A 12,152-nucleotide genomic window follows, 5' to 3' on the forward strand; every position below is an offset into this window, starting at 1 on the left:
ATTCTGGAAGATAACTTCCGTAAGATAAAGGTCAAGATCCAGTTAACTTGGAAGTTACTTTGCTAAAACTTACAGACAACGCATGGTTCTCTTAATACCAGCGTAGAGATAACTGAAGTGGATAACTTCACGTCATCTAAAGTTAACTGCAAGTTAAGCTTTTAAAGTTAAAATTTTAACTTAAGTTAACTGAACTGTAACTTATAGTTATTATGGAAGTTAATGGAGCTAATGCTAGAAGCTAACTTTTTTTAGATATCTTTAAGCTAACTTTAAAATTAGAGGAATGTTCTCATATATATATATATATATATATATATATATAAATAGATTTAATTTTTGTAACTTATAAAAATGATAGATAATTATAAGCATCAGCTCATAACTATCTTACACTTGATAAGTTACAAAAATTAAATCTATTTATGTTAAAGCTACACTGCTCTATGATATAATTATCATAAACTTAAAAAAATTGAAAATATTTTTACAAGATTTATTACAATTAATACAGCGTTAATCACAATCTGATATCTGTAATCACTTCGAAGAACATGACTTTTTATCGTATCTCTAATACAATCTTTTTCGTATAAATATTTTTAATATTCTTATTTTGTATGTCATATAGTAATATCACGTTTTCGAATACTAGAGTATTTTAAAAATACTGATCAAACATTAAATATTTAAATACTAGAAATTAGATTTGGTGAAATCTAGGTTACACCAAATTCTCATCTCCATTGATTGCATCTCCTTCGACAACTTCATTGTCATTGGTATTAGCTCTTCGCTTTTCGAGAGCTTTTTGAGCATTTTTTATACGATCACTTGATCTCTGCAGCCAATAACCCATACTTTTCTCAACATCTTCCATTTTAAATGATTTGTTATGTTTTATGCTGACATCTAAAAGTATATGATTAACCTTTAATATTTAATTCATAAAAATTTACAAAAATTAAAAATTGAACTTACCAACAACCAACTTCGCAAAATTCGTTCCACTCATTTTTTTTGAATCTTTTCGCTGTCCTGTCCAAGTGTAAGACATACCAACGTCGTTTGATAAAACTTTACTGAGTAAATTTTTTATGAAATTTTTAGCGTCACTGCCACCGGTTTGTGAAATTACTCTTTCCTACAATATTTAATGAAATTCATATTACAAAAGAATTCAACAAAAAAAAAGTACTGTAATACTCACAAACTGCAAACACATCTCAGCATTTGTTTTAAGTTGTTCATCAAAATTAATGAAATCTTGGACCGTTTTGATGGGAAAGTCTGGCAAAAGATGTAAACTTGGTGATAAATAATTAATTCCAACTTCATTGTTGGTGTGATTCGAAACTATTTCAAGTATCTGGTCACATTTTAAAGAAACATTTTGATATTCTTTCCTAACCAGTAGTAACTCTTGCATTACCATATCTAAAATAGAAATGATAAACAATATAATGCGTTACATGTGCATGTATTTGCTTCTTATTTTATACGTACTGCAACAAGGATGTTCAGGTGCATGTTGATCATTGGTGGAAAATGAGGCTCCTAGTGCTCCCGGGGCACTGACTGATGCTTCCTCTGATACATCGTTTCTTGGATTATCGTGATTCTGCTCGTCATTACTAGTATCACACGTATTTTCATTAGGATTAGGATCAGTAGTATTGTTAGGATCATTATTTTCATCCTGTTCATGTTGAAAATATGATGCATCAAATGGTAAAACGAGTTTACCCTGAGAATCTCGGGTAAGTGTCACTAAAAGAAGCACGCATGTTAAATTATATATGAGAACAAAAAACACATATGAAAAATATCAATTTTGCACTAACCAACAGACTGCATAACCGCTTTATTAGACAAATTTGGTAATTTCATCGTCTGGACTTTCTGATTAACTGAGCCACATGACAGTTTAATAAACTTCTTGGGCTGACTGGTCATTGGCAGAATGTTGTTGGGGCGCTTATTGCTCATGGCAAAAACTAATTTTTATCAACAATATACGGATCAATTCCGTACAAACACGTGCGCGTGGCGTTACCGTGGGTGGGACTAATACTGCAGGTTGTGATTTAACTGAGGAAGTCAACGTAACGTCAACTGTCTTTGACTTTTGAAGATATAACATTACATGTTATATAGATTACGTGACATGATTATGAAATATTTATTTCAAGTGTAAATTGTACATTAAATTCATAAGGATACGTTATGGATAATCAGTATGAATTAGAGGCAAAATATGATAAAAATTTTCAACTGGAATTTGAAAAGCCTTTTTTGATATTTCTTGTATACACCATATTCCTGCTTCTTGAGATAACGTTTCAGCTTTATAAATTTGAAAAATTGTGGAATCACATGGGTAATTTGATAATGGCAATAGATTAATAAATGATCGGGCAGCTATAAGTATATCATCCTTTTCAGAAAAAATATTTTCAATTATGACAATCTGATCATTTTTCAAATAGCAGCAATTGTTGTATTTCTTTGTTGATAGTGAAAAATTTGAGAACTTTATTGCTGTGTAGAAATCTGTATACTTTTGCAGATACTCATTATAAAGTTTATATTCACTTTTTCCTATGAGAGTAAAATGATTTTCTGCAAGTTTTTCCATTGGTTTAAATACTGTCATTCTCTCTTCAATCCTGCGACTTAATTGAGCAAGCGGTGAATTGCTATTTTTTATTAAAGATTTAAGAATTTGTAAAAAATTTTCAAAAGGAAATGCACTGAAGGATTCCAGTGGGCCTAGTCTGAATGCATCTGACGCAAGGTGACAAACATTGTGCATATTAAAAGTCAAAGCACATTTATCATATAAACTTGGAATCAAATCAACAAAGCAATGTAACAGTTCATCAGCATAAGAATTATTGTATTTATACTGGTCTATGTCTGATAATAATCTTACAGCTAAATGAAGCCCATAAAAATGCTGCATTCTACAAGAGCTGAGATACTTTAGGATGGCGGTAGGACCAAGATACAATAAAAACAACCTGAATTCTGTTGCCTTCCAATTGTTCAGTTCATCTAATCCTCTTGGTCTTCTATTGAATTCAGAAGGAACGCATACTGATAATTTGCAATAGCTTTGATTAAACATTGAATTAATTTCTTGAGCAGAAACTCCACCTCCAAATTCTGAAGACCAAATAGTTAAAAGTTGCTTTGTAATACCCATATACAAAAGATGCATTGGGTCCAGGGGAACCTGGGAGACCATTCCTATGTTAAGCATTTCCAACGGGCTAGTTAAATGCTTATACCGCTCAGGAAGTTCTGATCGATAAGAATTATCTTCTCTTAATGGAGCATCAGAATTTAAAAAAAGCATTCTACCCTGTGCCCATTCACCTTTTTGTATGCACTTAGAACACCCATAATAAGCATTGTGAGCTGGAAAACAAGTTAGCCAGTTACGGGCTACAGTGTCTGCTACGATAGCATTAATTTTAACAAAATAATGTTTATCATTATGATAAAAACCTTCAGTATTTAATTTACTGTACTCAATAATGAATAAATTCAAATAGTCTTGCACACTAGGAGGTTTCTTTGAGCCATAATAAGCAGCTATGAAAAATGGCTCTTGAAAACATTTTTGGCAGTTAGTAATCATACCTAACAGAGGTATGAATTGAACGTTTTTACTTTTCCATAAAGGCATACCATCCGAGTGAATATTAATTAGTATATCAGTTGAATCGCAGATCACGTGTTGTAACTGATGTTTAAGAGCTTTTTCCAACCCAAAATATGTGTACTGACCTGAACCTAATAAAATAATGTTCGTACTTCTGGGAGTTTTCATTAGTGTCCGTACATCCAAGGGGAAATTTGCCAAACAATCTGATGGCCACCTCTTTAAACGTTTTAGCAAATCATTCATGGCATCTCCTGCAATATTGTATTTACATTTCCAAGAAGCCAGGTCAATTTTTGGATCAACCTCAAAAATGTCTGTGTCTCGATCTTCAAAAAACTGCTCTTTTGGATCAATCTCAAAAATGTCTGTGTTTTGGTCTTCAAAAAAATGCTCTTGTGGCTCTTCATTATGTGTAAGACTTGTATCACTTTCAATTGTATTATTATTTTCTTCAACAGAACTGTTATCTTCCGCAATTGCATTCCTATCATCATTTCGATTGTCATCGTTGGAAGTAATATTTACAAGCACTTCATTAGGAGTCAAATTAGAAGATGTAATTTTTTTGCCGATAAAAGTTAACCTATTTTTCTTTTGACGGTTTTTTAAATCACTGAATCTTTTTCTTCTCCACATTATTTAGCAAAGCAATCAAACAGAAAGGCACAAAAAGTTATATATAAACGCAAGAATTCAAGAATCAGATGAATTCGCAGACTCAATTAAATGTACACGTTATATAATATAATATGAGGCATGTATATTATTGTAACTGAATTATATATATATACTTTCAAATCCTATATGAATAAGTTAATTTTATACACGATAACTACACGATGTCGTTTTCCAGTTACCGTATAGCATGATATTTAAAATTTTCTTAAAGTTAACTTTTTTACGATAACTCAAGTTAGCTTGAAATATGATAACTTTACGGTACATTTTACATGTTTACAGGAAAATTACTTGACTAATTCTACTAAACGTTAACATTTTTCAGATATCTAAAGTTAACTTCAAATAGGACCACTGTACGATGTTGTTTTCCAGTTACCGTAACGTTATATTAAAAATGTTTTCTTCAAGTTACCTTTTGTCAGATAACGTAAGTTATCTTAAAATATAAAGCTTAATGTTATCATTATAAAGCTAACTGTTCTTCTTATCCTATAGTTATCTGCAATTTACCTTTTTGATAATCGTAAAGATAACTTGTGAACGACAAATCTACGATTTCTAAAAGTTAGCTTGTGCTGGCTGGGTACACTGAAGCCATCACTTGATCACTTTCCTAGAATCAACGCGCATCCAGAATACCAGAATTCGTGTTTTTCAAGTTTCAACAACAGTTTCCCGCCTAAATTTGGTGGCGCTTTTTTTGTGTGCTGCACCCCGCCCTAGTGGAGGATCTTTTATATAGTGTTTATATTCGAGTGCGTTGGCACTGTTGTCAGCACTGGCTTTTCCGTGGGAAAGTTAGGAATTCTCTAGGAAGCTGCAGTAATGCAGTATGCATTTGCACGGAAGCGAATGGCGGCGTCGTTTCGTTTCTGCAGCATAATAAATACCTAGCGAATGTACCCCCTCGAGGAACGTACCCTCGACACTTTGTAAATACTTTTTTTAGATAACTTGATAGGTACTCGGGCAGTACCTGGTGCATGTGCTCTTCAAGATGTTTGTGTGATTAGATGAAAATTCGTTCAACATGTTCATTAAACAGGTGAGTCTGCCGAGTATTTGAAACTTTTTCCGCTAATGCCCGATGTTGACGTCCGATGAAGTACAATGTGACGTTTAAGTGCTCACTTATTTTTACAGCTATTCGCTACTTGTATTTTTTTGCGCGTCTCCTTCGAACTAGTATCGCGTTTTTCATTAATAACTGGGTACTTACTCGCGAAACTTTTATTAGTGGAATAATTTCAATATGTAGGTATAGCAACGAACCTTAACTGTTTCAACTACAGAGCTGTGATTGTATTTTTTTCTCTTCCTTTCTATTGTTATTTCTCGATCCAATTGAATAATTCGTATTAAATGTATTTGCGTTGACACCGCAAGTTATTTCTTACAGCTAGTAATCTGTCTTTTTTATTTACTCATTACACAATCGAATCTGGAATTTGTCAACTTTTTCGCGGGAACCTAACCTATGAAAGATGTTTACTTTTTTCTCTAAAAAGTGAAGTCAAAATTAAATGTCTTTTTGACAGACAAATTATTTTGAATTATCTTTTCAGGTTATTATTCAAGGTTTCAAGTCTTACAGGGAGCAAACTGTTGTAGATCCATTTGATCCAAGACACAATGTAGTTGGTGAGATATAAACTATTTATTCTTTACATCTGTTCAAAAAGCATTTATATTCATTGACTTTGATTTTAACAGTTGGTCGAAATGGATCTGGAAAAAGTAACTTTTTCTACGCTATACAGTTTGTACTGAGCGATGAGTTCTCTCACCTTCGTCCAGAGCAGCGTCAAGCACTGCTGCATGAAGGTACTGGACCCAGGGTGATTTCTGCTCACGTTGAAATCATTTTTGATAATTCTGATGGAAGGTTACCTGTAAGTTAAAACGACGTAAACAATTTTCCAAGTTTTCCTTTTATTAATATATCATTTTTTTTTGTTTATTCTTAGATCGACAAAGATGAAGTGTACTTGAGAAGAGTCATTGGTTCTAAAAAGGACCAATATTTTCTTAATAAAAAAATAGTAACTAGGAGCGATGTAATGAATCTTTTGGAGTCTGCTGGATTTTCTAGGTCTAATCCTTACTACATCGTCAAACAGGGAAAGGTAAGATGTGTGTACGAGATAAATACAATTTCGATTCAAATGTTATTTAAAAACTTTATTTTATTTTAGATTAATCAAATGGCTACAGCACCTGATTCTCAGAGGTTAAAATTACTAAGAGAAGTTGCTGGAACAAGAGTTTATGATGAAAGACGTGAGGAATCAAAAGCCATTCTGAAAGAAACTGAAGGGAAAATAGAAAAAATTCAAGATTTTCTTCGGACGATAGGTATGGATAAAATATTGAAACCGTTTAAGATATGTGCGATGAGTATTTATATTTTTTAGAGGAGAGATTGCAAACTTTGAGCGAAGAAAAAGAAGAATTGAAGGAGTATCAAAAATGGGACAAGCAACGTCGAAGTTTGGAGTACATCATACATGAACGCGAGTTGAAAGAAAACAAACGTAAGCTAGAGGAATTGGAAACTTCCCGTGCAAGGAGCGGTCAAGAGCAAGCAAATTTAACTTCTGAAGTGAAAACTGCTCAAGAAAAAGTTAAACAAGCAACAAAGAGGCACAAAGAAGCTAAGAAAGAAGCACAAACTGCTAAAGAAGAACGTGATACGCTCAGTGCTGAGCAGCAGCAACTTTTGAAAGAGAAAACAAAACTTACTCTTACAATCAATGATTTGATGGAAGAAGTTAAGGGAGACAGTGATAGTCGCAAACGAGCTGAGGAGGAGTTGGATAAACTAAAAAATCAAATTGCTGCAAAAGAAATTGAGTTGGAAAACATAAAGCCGCAATATGAAGAGATAAAGCGTAAAGAAGAGGAAATATCGAGAGAATTAGCTTTGAAAGAACAAAAACGCAAGGAACTGTACGCTAAGCAGGGTAGAGGAAGTCAGTTCACCACGAAGGAAGAAAGGGACAACTGGATAAAGCAAGAATTGAAGCAGCTGAATAAACAAATAAAGGATAAAGAAGAACATCAAAAGAAAATTACCGAAGATCTTAAGAGAGACGAAGAAAAACGCGTAACTCTGGAGAAGAAAATTCAAGATGACACGAGAGAAATGGAACGACAGAAATGTTCAATTGATGAGCATAATAAACAGTATTATGATTACAACAAGGCAAAAGATCAAAGTCAAGCTAAACGTAAGGACCAATACCGACAAGAAAGTATTCTTCAGCTTCAACTGTCTGGATTAAAAGAAGATTTAGCAAAAGCTGATCAAAGCTTGAGATCAATGGCTGGCAAACCTATTCTTAACGGCAGAGACAGCGTTCGTAAGGTACTCGAGACATTTAGGCAACGTCCCGACATGGCCAAAGAAGTCAATTGTTATTATGGTCCAGTCATAGAGAACTTTGATTGCGAAAAAAGCGTGTACATGGCTGTTGAAGTTACGGCTGGTAATCGTCTTTTCCATCACATTGTGGAAAGCGATAAATTTGGTACAAAAATCTTGAAGGAAATGAACAATCAGCGACTACCCGGTGAAGTAACTTTCATGCCACTGAACCGCCTACATGTCAGAAATATTGAATATCCACAAACTTCAGATGCCATTCCGATGATTTCGAAATTAAATTACGATGAGAAATACGATAAAGCTATGAGGTATATTTTTGGAAAAACTCTTATTTGCCGGAATTTGGAGGCTGCCACGAGCTTGGCACGCACATCTGGATTGGACTGTGTCACCTTGGAGGGAGATCAGGTATCCTCTAAAGGTTCGTTAACGGGAGGGTACTTCAACACTTTGCGATCACGGTTGGAAATTCAAAAAAATCGATCAGAGCTGATAGCTCAAATAAATGCTTTGGAATCACAGTTAAGTACTCTGAAAGAAGAAATTAGAAACGCTGACCGTGAAATCAGTTCTTATGTGAGTGAGATGCAAAGAACTGAGACCAAAAACAGCAAAGCAAGGTAAAAATCGCATTTATAAATTTTAGTGATTTTTGTAATTTCAATCTTTAATTTTTACAGGGACATTTATGACAAAATGAAAGGTGAGATTCGTATTATGAAGGAAGAGCTAAGTGCTATTGAAAGAAGTAAGTTACCGAAAGAGAAAAGTTTACAGCAATGCAAATCGAGCTTGGAAACAATGTTTGCTACAAAGGAAGGTTTGGAAAGTGAACTTCACCAAGATTTAATGGAGCAGCTTTCGGTAGCTGATCAACATCAAGTTGATCAATTGAACGATGCAATCAGGCGTCTGACGAAGGAGAATAAGGAGGCTTTCGTGAAGAGAATGAAATTGGAAGCAGAGAAAAATAAGTTGGAAAACTTATTAACAAATAATCTTATTCGTAGAAAAGACGAATTAGTTCAAGCTCTACAAGAAATTTCCGTAGAAGATCGGAAGCGACAGTTGGAGACGTCAAAGGCCCTACTAACAGACATTGAAAAAAGATTATTAAAAAATCAAGCCGAATTTAAGATGCAAAATGAGAAAGTAACTGCTGCTAATAAAAAGGTACATACTTTTTCAATTATATAAGCGCAAAAGGTTTTAATTAGCTCACTGATAATTTTTTATTTTTTTTTTATTTATTTATTTTTTTTTTTCAGCAAAAAACCGAGGCTTTAGAGGTAGAAAAGTGGAAAGCCATAGAAAAAGAAGCACAAGAAAAAATGGAATCCGATGCCAAGGACTTTGAGAAATTAGCTAGCAAAATGAATATGTTACAACAAAAAATATCTGAATTGACACATAAAATTACTGAACTCGGTGCACTTCCCAATAAAGAATCCTATTCAAAGTTCAGTAATATGTCAACGAAACAGTTATTCAAGAAAATGGAAGAAGCAAACGGTCATCTAAAGAAATACAGGTAAATCACACGAAAATTTAAAACTTCAAATATTCTTTAAATTAATTTTGATTCGTCTTATGTTTAGTCACGTCAATAAAAAAGCTTTGGATCAGTTCACCTCGTTTAGCGAGCAGAAAGAAAAATTAGTAAAGAGAAAAGAAGAACTTGATAGGGCTGATGAAAAAATTAAGGAACTAATGTTGGTTCTTGAGCAAAGAAAGTGTGAAGCTATTCAGTTTACCTTCAAACAGGTAATAAATGTACATTCAATCGAAAATCTATTTGGTAAGAAAAGAAAATTTATGTGAAATATTCACAAATCATTGTAGGTCAGTAAATACTTTTCTGAAGTCTTTAAAAAGCTCGTTCCCTCGGGTCACGCGCAATTAGTAATGAAAACTGCCGATGGTGAAGATAACGGTGACTCTGTATCTGAAACTGCTGATTCTGATAGGTTCATTGGTGTTGGTAAGTTCATAATTACATTTCTATGTCAATTTTTAAAGATTTATATGATCTCTATGTTTTTTTGGCTTGCTTGTAGGCATTAGAGTCTCGTTTACGGGACACAAGGGCGAAATGAGAGAAATGAATCAGTTGTCAGGAGGGCAAAAGTCACTTGTTGCATTGGCCAACATTTTTGCCATTCAAAAGTGCGATCCAGCGCCGTTTTATTTATTTGACGAAATCGATCAGGCTCTCGATGCTCAACACAGAAAAGCAGTAGCTGATATGATTCATGAATTAAGCTCTGAAGCTCAGTTCATCACAACTACATTCAGGTAAACAAGAGAGCTAACTCACGCATGACTTTGATGAAAATTTTTTGAAATAATATATATTTTTTTTTTTTTTTATTCTACAGACCAGAGTTATTGCAGCATGCAAACAAATTTTATGGCGTGAAATTTAGAAACAAAGTTTCTCATGTGGAGTGCGTAACGAGAGAAGAGGCGTACGATTTTGTAGAAGATGATCAAACTCACGCCTAAAAAGGTCTTGAACTTTATAATTTTTTTTTATACACGATAAGCTCATGAGTTTTCGTGATAAAAGACTCAAAACCGTGTTATGTTAAATGGACATAAGTGAGAAGATTGTATAGACCATAGAATCAAAGAATATTATATTATAGTTCCCTAGTGTCCCTCTTGTATACTTAACTTTTAAGATTAATTTTATATAATTTTTTTTAAATGGTAATACCAATTGTTGGCTACAAAAAGAAAAATGATTGAATTTTCGAGATCTTCCAAAATGTCTTGAAAAGTTGCATATAAAACAACAAACTTTTAATATTTCTACAAAAGTTTAAGGTCCATTTTTTTATAAACTATCAAACTCTTAGACTAACATTTTTGCGAAATTTTCTCGTCCCTTTTCTACAATGCATCTCGTCGATGCAACAGTTCGGTTGTTTGTATACACATTCATTAATGTGTATTATATGTATGAAAGCAATGGATTTTCTTTGTAAAATTGTGATCAAAAGGCAGTTTTATATATTAATATTTATTTTTAATTTACAAAATAAGTTATGAAACATGAATAAAAAAAAAAAATTTATCATTCATAATGAAGAAACGGTGTTTGAAAATATTTCATCTGCGCATAGAAATATCCACCCAATGATTAAACACGAAAAAACCATAGGCTACATTGCTCAGTATTGCACCGAAACGCACTCGACAGCATGTATCATCATTGAGTAACTCACAAATACACCATAAGATCAACAACAACAAACAACGCAAACGACGACTCAGCTGCGTGGGTCGTCGACCAGTTAACGCGCTCGGATATGTCCACGTAAAGGCGGCCTCTGCTCTCTCGTGAAAATTTATTGATTGTTCCTCTCTTGGCTCGCACAGAGTAAGCATAGCGTGTACCTACATAAGCACAGGTGCGTGCCAGGAGGAAGCGAGAGAAAAGACACCCAAGGCCAGAGGGGCACGGGGGAAAGGCACGCCGGCGTATCCTCGTTCGGATCTCGGATCACGCCACTGCTCCCACCCGAGTCATCTCAGCTGCGATTGGTCGGTGCCGAGTGAGGCGGCCGTTGTCGCGAATCCAAAAAGACGTCTCGCGAACCGGGAAACAACGGCTATCGTGTGTGCACGGCCTGTAAATTTTCGCCCCGGCTAGACGGACGCTTTTCGTTTTTCCTTTTCCTCACTGTTTTGGACAGCACGCGTTATCTTTGACCGAACCACACGGAGAGAAAAAATAGAAGTGACCGGCGGCCTCTCGGATTCGCCACCTAGAGCGCCTGGACGACGACACTTTAGGACGAAAATACTCGCGTGCAGCACATGCCTGCACTTGCCGAGGAACTCGGCGCGTTGAGTTTCTTTTTTTCTTCACGTCTTTTTGCGAGTGCTCTAGAGAACCAAAAAAAACGATTTCTTGTCGATGACGACGAACTTTGGAGTCGACGAAGAAATGCGCATTGATCTCGTTGCACGCGTGATTGGTTGCTAAATTAGTTCCGTCTACAAGGCGGTGAGACAGTTTTTCGCACGTTTACTCCACGTGGTGGGACGTTTTGCGTTCTCGAGAACGCGAATGTTTTTCATCTTGTATTTTTTATCGTTTGATTGGCCTTGGTTCGATATTAAAATGTCATAGTGTCCTAATATGACTACTTGGATGCTGATCTGGAGCTTTCGAATTGCATTGGGAATTGCAACTGAAACAACTCTTATTAGGTCGATTTTCGTCGCGTTATGCTTGCGAGTTGAATAATTCATTGATAGAAAATTTCAAAGTATTACAGAGGTATAGTCTTATTAAGCAAAAGATTTAAATATTGTATCTGTAAACCTATGAAAGATATTTTCCTTCGTTCTATCATTGTAACAATTTTCAAAGTGTAAAATGATTATGTAAAATGAATC

The 12,152-nt window shown here is 34.6% G+C and overlaps 2 protein-coding genes across 2 annotated transcripts; one reads left to right on the top strand and one right to left on the bottom strand.

Annotated features, from left to right (window-relative positions):
• Nucleotides 1–1,134: 1,134 nt before the first annotated feature.
• Nucleotides 1,135–2,014, bottom strand: LOC149374974 (uncharacterized). Its single transcript, XM_089590767.1, has 4 exons — nt 1,845–2,014; nt 1,507–1,770; nt 1,215–1,437; nt 1,135–1,144 (listed from the first exon to the last, which is right to left on the bottom strand). The coding sequence occupies exons 1-4, from the start codon at nt 1,987–1,989 to the stop codon at nt 1,135–1,137; spliced, it is 642 nt and encodes a 213-aa protein (XP_089446893.1). The 5' UTR covers nt 1,990–2,014.
• Nucleotides 2,015–5,203: 3,189 nt separating this feature from the next.
• Nucleotides 5,204–10,813, top strand: SMC3 (structural maintenance of chromosomes 3). Its single transcript, XM_014363623.2, has 12 exons — nt 5,204–5,399; nt 5,920–5,995; nt 6,068–6,246; nt 6,322–6,480; nt 6,550–6,709; nt 6,769–8,362; nt 8,423–8,915; nt 9,011–9,273; nt 9,341–9,506; nt 9,585–9,723; nt 9,800–10,037; nt 10,121–10,813. The coding sequence occupies exons 1-12, from the start codon at nt 5,385–5,387 to the stop codon at nt 10,245–10,247; spliced, it is 3,609 nt and encodes a 1,202-aa protein (XP_014219109.2). The 5' UTR covers nt 5,204–5,384; the 3' UTR covers nt 10,248–10,813.
• The last annotated feature ends 1,339 nt before the right edge of the window (nt 10,814–12,152 follow it).

This window comes from Copidosoma floridanum, unplaced genomic scaffold (assembly GCF_036245765.1).
Source record: "Copidosoma floridanum isolate Cflo_tuat_1 unplaced genomic scaffold, Cflo_Japanese_pri ptg000013l, whole genome shotgun sequence".
In the NCBI taxonomy this organism is placed as follows: Eukaryota; Metazoa; Arthropoda; class Insecta; order Hymenoptera; family Encyrtidae; genus Copidosoma; species Copidosoma floridanum.

Coding starts and splice junctions, on each gene's coding strand:
- LOC149374974 (XM_089590767.1), bottom strand. CDS start 1,989: ATGAGCAATAAGCGCCCCAACAACATTCTGCCAATGACCAGTCAGCCC. Junction 1,771..1,844: donor AGCGGTTATGCAGTCTGTTG/GTTAGTGCAAAA, acceptor TGCTTCTTTTAG/TGACACTTACCCGAGATTCT. Junction 1,438..1,506: donor ACCTGAACATCCTTGTTGCA/GTACGTATAAAA, acceptor TTTCTATTTTAG/ATATGGTAATGCAAGAGTTA.
- SMC3 (XM_014363623.2), top strand. Junction 6,247..6,321: donor ATTCTGATGGAAGGTTACCT/GTAAGTTAAAAC, acceptor GTTTATTCTTAG/ATCGACAAAGATGAAGTGTA. Junction 8,916..9,010: donor TAACTGCTGCTAATAAAAAG/GTACATACTTTT, acceptor TTTTTTTTTCAG/CAAAAAACCGAGGCTTTAGA.